The following is a 10,431-nucleotide window of genomic DNA, read 5'->3' on the forward strand; positions in this document are numbered from 1 at the left end:
TGCGCAACGACAAAAGGAGTGTCTGTGTGGCCCTGTTTTGCCAAACCATGAAACGAAAACACTGCATAATAAAGCAACGAGAAGACAAAAACACTTTGCAAGAAACAAGCCTAACGTGCAGCCGTATTAAATAGCGAAGAGAAAAATATAGGAGGGGAGAACGGCTTCGTAATTATGCGGAGCGGAGCGGATGTCTAGGAAGCAGGTGAGAAGGGTCGGTGTGAGGAATTAATTGGTGGGGTGTTTTGCCGTTTTAGATGTCTATTAGTTAACAGGTGCGCGTCATTATTAAAGACAGATGTTGAAAAGAATGGATTGTAAAACAAAACGCCTCGTCCACCCTCCCCCGCTTTGCAATATGCGTGCTTCCTCATGCAAGGCAAGAAATAACGTAAGAAAAGAGCAAAAACATCTCAAGAAAAACGCCGCGCTTGTTTCTGTTAGGTTCGTTGAAGGAGTGAATTTGGAAAGAAAATCGCTAAAAAAGATGAACGCTATGCATCGGATGGTAAAGGAACGGTAGTTTAGATGGGGACACTGCAAAAGAAACAGAGAAAATAATAAATAAAAAGCAAAAAAGCAAAAGCAGATCCTTTCCCCCTTGGGCTGGCTATGCAAAAACAGCAGAAAAGGGAAAAAAAAAAAAAAAAAAAAAAAAAAAAAAAAAAAAAAGAAAGAAAGAAAGAAAGAGAAAAAGAAAAAGAAAAGAAAAGAAAAAGAAGAAAAAGAAAAAAAAGAAAAAGAAAAAGAAGAAAAAAAACGAAAAAAAAAAAAAGCAATCGATAATTGGAGATCGGATACTGGAATATCGGGAAAACGCGTTTATGAGAGTGGTGAGGTAAGTTAAGAGGTGGGGAGAGATGTATTGACGTTTGCTGTTTCATGTTGTGTAAGGATGACTGGATAGGAGCGGGTGTGATGGTGCAAGAAGGCAAGGGCCAGCACATCGAGATTGAAGAGGTACTGTTGACAAATGACGAGGACTTCGGGTGTGATCAGGAAACAATCGATGCGGGTTTGTTTAGGCTGAACCAGAATCGGTGACTGTGTCGCATGATTCACCATGTATGTCTGAAAAGGTAGCCCGAAACATAGCCAAGGATATCTAGTCGGGTTGAAGCATTTGCAAGGCGACGACCTGTGGTTTCAAAAGATTTCTGCATCACTTCCAACAAGCTTGCGATCTTCCAGCTTTGTCAGTCTGTAACAGGGACCCGATTGGCTAGCACCTAGCATTGAAGGATTCACAGAGTGCATTAGGGTCCAGTGGTTGGATTGCTCAGTGAGTAGACTGGTGGGGCCGTAAAATCCTGGCTAACAGTTGTAATGTGGCTCTGGCGCGGATAACTGAGGGCAGGGCTGGGAACTACTGTAGCTGAGGAGGGTGAGTTAACGAAGGCAAAGTCCCACGACCCACGGCTCCCGGGCACACCAGGGGCTTGCTGAGGCGGCTGCTGCTTGATAGTCTGGTAGTGGTATGGAGCAGGAAGGCTGGTATACTGGCGACTGCTGTTGGGTACCATCAGTCGAAGGTCAACTGAGCCAGGCACAGGAGAATTATCCAGGGTTTGTTTTGGACCACGCAGATGGGGAGATACTCCAGTTGCTGCCAAATTGCTACCATATGTAGCGGAGACACCCGTTTCGGAAATTGATCGCGGAGAGGTGGCGTGCAGATCTGCACTGCCATCTGATGCACTCGTACTGGTATAATTTGAGCTAATGGGAGTCGGAAGAGCTCCTGCAGTAGACGAATAACTTGCAGACTTTACATATAAAAGTTAGTTACGCATTTTTAACTAGACTCCCAGTGTTGAAACCAACAACGAAAGAACGGAAAATAGGAGTCACAACTAAGACTTACGTATTTCCCAATAATCTTCTTCAGCGCATGGGAGAGTATCTTCCAGGGGAAGACTTTCACATCCTTTTCGATATTGCGCGGCTTCGGATTTGGAAATCCCATAATGACCTTGAAAAAATCCTCGCTCTCTGGCTTAGCCTTGGATACTGTCAATGGACGAAAACCTTCCAAGTTCCTGCGGATACGATTTTTCTCCTCAACTGTAAATCTTACTCCAACAAGTGATTCGAGAAGGTAAATGGTATCAACGCTTGTCACATAACACTCTTTCTTTCCCTCCCAATAGATGCAGCTAATGCAGATGCTGTTAGGAACACGGTCAGAGGGAGCAACAGGTTTGAAATCAGCATGGATAGTGCTGCCGTTCTGGCGTCGTGTGAAATGAACAAGTCTCCTTTTTGAACTGTTTTCTTCGGAAGTCCAGTTTTCAGCCATGGAATCGAGATCTCCATTTAACTTAAGAATAGCTTTGGAAGGGTACATGGCATAAGGATTGAACTGTTGGTTCGGGCCGCCTGTGCCTGCCAAATGCTGGATGGTAGAGGTCCGAATGAGAGTTGGGTTCATCGTTTTCACAGGAGAAGGCATCGAAGGGGAATGAGAATTGGGGGTCATGCAAAATCCCGGGCTGCGAGCAGACATATTGACTGTAGAAAACGATGGACTCCATGATGATGCTAGTGGAGATGGAGCTTTGATCATGGGCTGAGATGCACATGGAGTCCCACTGTATTGTCGCAAAGACGGACGGGGAGAAACTGGATAATACTGGGCTGGATAGACGTTTGCAGTCGTCGGAGTTGGGAGGTAAGGAGAATATGGCGATCCTGAGAGACTGTCACTGTACCCAAATGAAGTTTTCGGCTCCTTAATGCGCAGCTGCTTAACTGGCGCTGATCGAGTTGATCTTGATGTCTCGTCGGACGCATCAGAAAGTCGTCTCTTCCGCGATGTGCCGGCAGGAGAAACGGCAGACTGAGGATTATGGTCGTAAGTAAAAACACCAACATGAACGGCTTGCGCTCCTTGACTGTCGTTGTCCTCCATAATCATCTGTAGAGGGACCGTGAGGGAAGGACAACCTGTAGCTGCAAAAGGCGGCGCATCGACCGATAGCACATACTGGAAGTTGGATTTAACGAAGCCTAATGGAGTAACGGTGCATGCACACCGTTCGGAACCAAAGAGCAACGTGAAAGAAGTTGGGGCAGGTGAGAGAAGGTCGTACGGGGAATGGAGATAGACTGAGAGCTTTGATCCTTCATGGCCAGTGAGCGGAGAGTAGGATGTAACTTCCGGCAGCTGACGGGAACCCAAGTCCAAAACAGGAGAGCGGGGCACGTCAAAGGGATGAGATTCGCAGGACCCATCACCCATCACATAATGCACACCATCATCGTCCGGGATGGTGTGGCTTTCCAGGGCAGAGGGAAAAAGATGTGTTACGTAGGGTGGCTGAGCATAAGTGGAAAATCCAGCCGCGTCGTGGTATGCCCGCGTGGCATCATAATCTGACGAACCAAAAGGAGAATAGCTGTCAGTTTAAAATAAATCCATACCATGTGTGACCCCCCCCTGTTCTGACATGAGAGCATGGGATGTAATTGGTAGAGGACCCGAAATATTATTTTCAGAGAACGATTTAATTAATTAATTAATTAATTATTTTTTCCTTTCCGTTGTGGAGGTTCGAAATTCTCCATGTGTTTTATTTTCCTCTCCAAGCTGACTCAACACAGCCTCTGCGGAAAAATATATGTAAAACACGGAGAGGAAGATCCACTCACCCAATAAATCGACTTGTGGAGATTTCTCGTAAGCAGACATAGACAATAATCCTTCAGACTTGGCTAGAAGGCTGTCTGAAAAGGCTCCTACAAAACCCGAGTCCTCAGGGTCGGAAAAGTCGAGAGATTCGTCGAAGATCAATGGAGTCTGGAAATCCAGATCCAGCTAGAACAGCGAGTCAGCGATGTAACACAAGAAAGAAACAAATGTGAGAAAGTGTCAGATGTTCCGTTAGAGCAGGTACGAGCAGGTATGCGAGGTAGAGGCCAAAACAAATGCGTCCGAGTTGTATGATAGAAGGGATTCAAACAGGTAAAATAACGGCGATGGGAGACATACTTGAGCACAGTGATTCTTTGGAAACGCCATGGTGATGGTGTTGCAATATATGCAACGCGGAAAACTGTTTGAATAAGCGAGTGGACGAGATTTAAAAAAATCTCAAAAAAGGAATATAGAAGGAAAATTGGTGAAGTTCCTCAGGTGGTTCTCCGAGACAAAAACGAGCGACGAGATGAGGATGGGTAAATCAACCTCAAAAGTTAAGTTGCAAAACAAAGGCTCCGAATCAGCACATAGAACCACAATTGCTGAAAGGTGAGACGGAAACCAATGCTTGCTAACAAACTCAGATCTTCTAACGAAAGAATCCCGAGAAATGGCTTTTCCTCAAATCTTTGAGCACAAGAGACATCCGACAATGAACGAGCTGGGATGATGAGACCGGAAAAATATTCACAATCTCTGTGAGCAGCACCGTAGAAGAATATTGCCCCGTAGATCTGCTTGAGCAAGATAGAACTTGTGGAGACAAGACTGTTTCTGAACACCCTGGTTAGATCGAGTTTCGGGAGGTTGAAGAAAGCTAGACGTTAGTTGAGAATGGGAAAAAATGGCGCACGATCAACTACTTCATTGATTAGCACTGAACACATTCCAAAACAGAAGCGCGGTTTGTTGCAGCATCCCAGGAGGAATCTCACCAAGTGGCTAAAGAATTAATAAACAGGCGTCGTGGCAACTCGAAATCCTTTCGGATTCTCAAAGAAGTGGCAAGATTTGCGATGATATAGGTGCTAAAGGAAAAGGCCAGGTTAGTTACTGGGAAACAAATCTAAAATCAAACACGGTCTGAGAGAACCGTGGATGACGGAAATGACCCTGCATGACAAAACCAATAATGTAATGAACCAATAAAACCAAAAAAGGAAACCCAGGATGTAGATGTAGAGAAAACCCTGGAGAACCACAGATTGCTTGGATAGGATGACGCTAGCGGGAAATAGTGGGCAAGCGCTCGTCCCGTATCATCACAATAGCATAAATCAAAGGACAACCATGCTCGAAAAAAAGATAGCCAAGAGAAACAGTTGAAATAGAACCACAACGAACCTCACAAATGGCACAGAAGAACAAGCACTTCTGCTATTTCTTCCCAAGGTAATAGCAGGCTAATTGTCTAGCATATGACCAAAGGTTGATGGAGAAAATAGTTTGCTAAAATTGACTGGAGTGTTCAGAATCGAGGTATCATGTGACCACGGATGGTTGAGGCGGGATTGCGATTGGAGCTGGTAGGCGTATGTATGATAACGGATGAAATGACCTTGCCAGAAGAAAGTGATGCAGACCGATAAGAAGAGGCAGACCTTGTTTAGAGAAATTTGGTAGATGACCGGCGGAGAGGTTCTGATTATCTGGCAGAGTATAGGTAGGTAAATTAACAATCAATTTCCTTCGTCATGTAAAGAGATTGATTTGGGAAAATTGGTTCTCCTGCTTCCCGTTGGAAAGATCCACAGACAAACGACCGACACGGCAGGTTTCTATGGATTTGAGCACAACAAGGGCATCCAATAGAACAGAACCAAGCGCTCCGGCTGGATGGTGAGACGGGGAATCGATGGTTGAGAGTTGTATATATACGCTAGGCCTTCTGCTGCTTGGATGTAACTATCGGATCGGATTCTTCTGTTGTTCTTTTCTTTGCTTTTGCCGTCACCACTATTTCTCTAATTTTTCACCTTGCCTTTTTCTCCTCCCGCTTAGCCTAGGCTCAAAAGGTCGTTTGGCTGTATCGCATGTATATCTCTGCGTTTTCACACGTAGTTCAGTAATACAGCGGGCACACAGAGCGAGAGGTATGCTGTCCGACGGCACTCAGATACGAAAGACGAAGCCGAACTAGTTCGAGCGAGAGAGACTCGAGCAATAAGGAGTTGTTGTTGACGATGGTGCGTGTCGTGTGTTGCTGCGGATTCTTGTTTTGACAGAATATTTTTTTAAAAAAAAAAAATAAATAAATAAAAATTCGGGGTTTCTTCTCTTTTTCTCTCTTTCTTAAGCTTCCTGTTCGTTGATTTGTATAACTCTTCTTTCAGTATGCTTTCAACAGTGTTGTTAGGTGCGGACAAGGTGAAAAACGAGGACACAAGAAAAGGTAGCGAGCGTATATTCCGTTGAACCCAGAGCGAGTGTTGGGTGTGCAACGGAACAAAAAATAAGAAAAACAGGAAAAGAAAAATAATTATTATAAGATCACGTCGTCATTTAGATGGTGGTGAAACAAGAGGAGTGGAGAAGAAGTTAGGAAGAAGCGGAAGATGAATGAGAGAGGGAGAGGAGAGGGAGAGGAATAGAAGAAGAAAAGGCGGACAGGCAGAAAAATGGATGATGGCCACTTACAACCACGCCATTATCGTCCCCCCGATCACTGCCGTCTGGTTTGCCCCCACCACACCACGGGTAAATAAGAGGTGGTGTCGTTTACTAAGTGGGCGTGGACAGCATGGTTTGGGCCATTCCCGCCTGGATCTTCTTTTTCCTTCGGGGCTAGCGCAAGTTTACCAAGCAAGGACAGGGATGCGAACGCTGTGAATTACCTGCTAGGCTGGCGTAGAGCCTTGGTGACCGCTGGTTGCTGGCGGGGCACCGCTAAAGATTCCCTAGTTTTGGGCGGGTGAATCTAGCTGCCAGGCCTCCCTGAACCGGCAAACCGTGAACTGCACGCACTGCAGGTTTAGGGACTGTTAGTATCTACGAATGCTGCGAGCACTGCTTATACCTGGACCGAAATAAACCCTGGATTATCATTCTTGGTTTCTCCTCCGTTACTGGGAATTAATTATTATCCTTTTATCGAAATTATTATGAACACTCTCCTTCAGGATCTGTAGCTTCCTATGATCCCTGATTTTGCTTTTCCAGCTCTTCCGAATTCATTTTCTCATTATTGACTTCCAAGGCGGACATTATTTTCCTCTTGCCTGCGCCACCTTGCCGAAATTCCCCTCCCTCCCTGCCAAAGAGAATTAATTATTACCTACTTCTCACTCATTAGACCGCAGGGATTTTTATGCGCAAGTCGTGTATTGAAATAATCAAAAAAATGCATGTATACATAGTTACAGTTGAGCACACAGATTATCACACTGGGAATAGCATGTGTGATGATCATGCTCGTCTGTAACGCACCAGCTTGCTTCCAGCAGTTCCCATCCATACGATGACACTCAAATCTTGACTCCAACAGCAGTCCTTTACTTGTGTGGCGTTAACGCCCAACACATCCGCTGTAAATCATCCAGTGGGTTATACAACACCAGTATGAGAGCGCGAGGGTTCGAGCATCAACAGCTCCCCCACCCCCTCAAACTCATTCTTGTACTTCTCCTGTCACCATCAAACTCCCACAGCCTGCATTAAGCTGTCCCTCTTAGCCTCTTGATATATTCGATAGCTTTTTTATCTCGTTTAATTTCATCATATGATTCACAATCCATTTGTCAGCATGACAAGAACGGCCTCAGCGGCTGGTCTTGTAACCGTGAACATCCCAAGCTGCTTATGCCCGTGCCCCCAACTTATCCCCAAACAGGCATAGCCACCTCTGGATTTAAATAGAATTCCATCCTTGACTTGTCCTGGTTAGCCTACCTCCTCCTCTCGCGTGTCTTTGGGATAGATCCGATCCTGGCCGGCTCTGCGTCGCCTCGACCAGTAACTTGTGTTCTTCCGGAATCCTCTGCTTTCTGTGACTGGGATGACAACCCTCCACACCGTCGAGGCTGTGCAGCAATAGTCGCTTGAATGAGTTTTGGCGGACGTTGACTCCGGTTCATGGACTACGCTTTACATTCTATCTCGAAAACTATTTCAAGATAATCGGGAAAAGAGCAGTAGGCGTACAGTTTGAATGCGGTTTAAACAAAGTTGAGCTATGGTTTTAAAATTCGGCCGGAAAAACATTCAGTATGGTTTATACATTCAGATCATGACAACGCCCAATCAAAATCTACGTACACCAGTCACACCAACACATCTCTTATGCTCATGATGATAGTGGTTTATCGTATTTCTCGGGTCCTTACTTTTCAACAAATTCTAATTCTAATCTACCCCAAACCCTGGTGTTGAGAGCAGCGAGGTTGAATAGATATTAAGCAGTTTGTGTGGTGTATGTGCAGAGAATGTAGAAAATTGTTTATTTTAGATGAATCCACGGTAAAAAAAAAAAAAAAAAGTGGGCCCAACTTACAAAACCGAGTTCAGCTTTTTAAAACTGCGTTCAACTGTAACCCCGCAGTGACACGTTCACACCAAAATAAAATACCAAGCGAACATGAGGAAGAGGTGGTCAAAGCCTACAATTAACCTACAACAACACGAAAGGCAACCCACCCAGTCCAGTAAACTCGAATCATGCGAGGTGTGTTTCTATATATAGACTGTCAAGTTCAATCTGTGGGACTCTGGAACTTTAACCTGTGTTGTGGTCAGGCTTGTAGCTTTTTTATTGCCCAATCACGGGAATCATTGACAATTGACAATGCCGCCAGATCGACAGCATTACTTTGATTATCATCATGATCATTAGTTTGAAAGACTGAAGGATCCACTCACCAGCATCACCACTACAACTGCCCAAATATCCGGAGAGGACCATGTATATAAGTCACAGGGCTGGCTGGCAGAAGGAGGTCAGTCAGCAGGTCATTTCAACCAGGTTACTAGTAAGCAACATGCTTTTTGTTTTGACTTTGTAAAAAATTTGGACTCTCCAGTACAAGAAACACATCAAATGATGGCAACATGAAGCATGACAGCATCTCAGGGAATCTACAAGAAGAAATTTTCATAGAATCATTCGGGAAAAGTCCGCAGTTTTGTCCCAGCTGTCACCGACTATCGCCGAAGTGGAGCTCTGCAATCTGTCGCTTCTTACTCTATCTCTGAATAGTAATCGGGAATGTTATATGCGATTGGATTACACGAACCCACTACCAGCTAGCCTATGAGGCAAAAGGTAAAAGTGAACCTTCCCTCAGCATTAGAGGAAGATAGCTTGAGCTAATTGGTTAGTTTGGGTGCATTTTCAATAATCATACCAAAAGCTATGGATTTGTAAATTCTGCTCTCATCCCCACTGCAACTAGTTAGCTCTCAAAAGGTTTATAAATTTACTATTCTCTAAGAGTATGTAATGGGCTGACACTGAAAGGTAATTGATTTGTAAATATACTATTTTACAAAGTTGAGATCATTGAAAAAGAAAAGAAAAAAGAAGCAGATATATAAAATAAAATTTTTTTATGTTAAACTCTCTGTGAAAAAACAGAAGTAAAAGTTAAAATAAAGTAAAAAGTAAAACCTTTGATAAAGAGTGTATGAAATTAAAAGTATAATCTTTCATATTTTTCTTTTTTATGAAAAATATACAAAAGTTATTAAAAATATTCATAAATATTTTCAGCAATGAAAAACTGCAGTGTCTGTTAAAGTATTAATATATATATATATATTAATAATTATATTTAATTTCTTTAATTATATATTTATATTTAAAATTATAAATTGTATAATTTTTTTTAAAATTTTTAACTTGAGTTTATTATTATTATTATTAAATATTTTAAAATAATTAAATATTTAATAATTTTTATATAAAACATTAAAATAAAAATAATTTTATAGAAAATTATAATAATAATTATAATATTTAAAATTTATAATATATATAATAAATATTTTATATAAATATTTTTTAAATTTTATTATTATAAAAATAATAATTTATTTATAAATATTAAAAATTTATAATTAATATCATTAATAGTATTTATTAAATTATAAAATATAATAATTATTTATAAAAAATTAAATAAATAAAAATTTTAAAATTAAATTATATATATAAAAATAAATTAAAAATTATTTAAAATTTTTTAAAATATATTATTAATAAATTTTATTATATAAATTATATTTTTTTTTAAATTTTATATTAAAAATTATTTTATTATAAATTTTATAATATATTTTTAAATAAAAGTTTTTAATATAATATATCATATTTAATTTAAAATTATTATTTTAAATTTAATTAATAATAATATTAATAATAATATAAATTAAAATATTAACTTTTATATATTATTATTATTATTAAATTTTTTTATAATATTTAAATAATTAAAAAAAAATTTAAATAAATATAAATAAATTTTAAAATATTATTTATATTATTTATATAAATTTATTAATAATAATTAATATTTTATATATAAAATAAAATAATTTAATATATAATTTTATAAATTTTATTTAATTAATTTAAAAATAATATATTAATTATATTATTTTTTAATAAATTATAGAATTTAATTATTATAATTAGTAGAATAATTATATAATTTATTTTTTACTAACTAATTAAAACAGTTAAAATTCTTAAGAATATAAACTTAAATATAAACATAAACATAAACACAAACATTTAT

The 10,431-nt window shown here is 40.0% G+C and overlaps 2 protein-coding genes across 2 annotated transcripts; both read right to left on the bottom strand.

The window, feature by feature from the left end:
* Nucleotides 1–1,256: 1,256 nt before the first annotated feature.
* Nucleotides 1,257–4,021, bottom strand: PAAG_12199 (hypothetical protein; the record flags this gene model as incomplete). The annotated part of the gene is made up of 4 exons (XM_015847719.1): nucleotides 1,257–1,766; nucleotides 1,865–3,375; nucleotides 3,652–3,817; nucleotides 3,992–4,021. The coding sequence occupies 4 exons, from the start codon at nucleotides 4,019–4,021 to the stop codon at nucleotides 1,257–1,259; spliced, it is 2,217 nt and encodes a 738-aa protein (XP_015702710.1).
* Nucleotides 4,022–7,423: 3,402 nt separating this feature from the next.
* PAAG_06293 (hypothetical protein) lies at nucleotides 7,424–7,773 on the bottom strand (the record flags this gene model as incomplete). Its single annotated transcript, XM_015845848.1, has 2 exons — nucleotides 7,424–7,541; nucleotides 7,589–7,773. The coding sequence occupies 2 exons, from the start codon at nucleotides 7,771–7,773 to the stop codon at nucleotides 7,424–7,426; spliced, it is 303 nt and encodes a 100-aa protein (XP_015700074.1).
* Between the last annotated feature and the right edge of the window lie 2,658 nt (nucleotides 7,774–10,431).

This window comes from Paracoccidioides lutzii (assembly GCF_000150705.2).
Source record: "Paracoccidioides lutzii Pb01 unplaced genomic scaffold supercont2.17, whole genome shotgun sequence".
Taxonomy (NCBI): domain Eukaryota; kingdom Fungi; phylum Ascomycota; class Eurotiomycetes; order Onygenales; family Ajellomycetaceae; genus Paracoccidioides; species Paracoccidioides lutzii.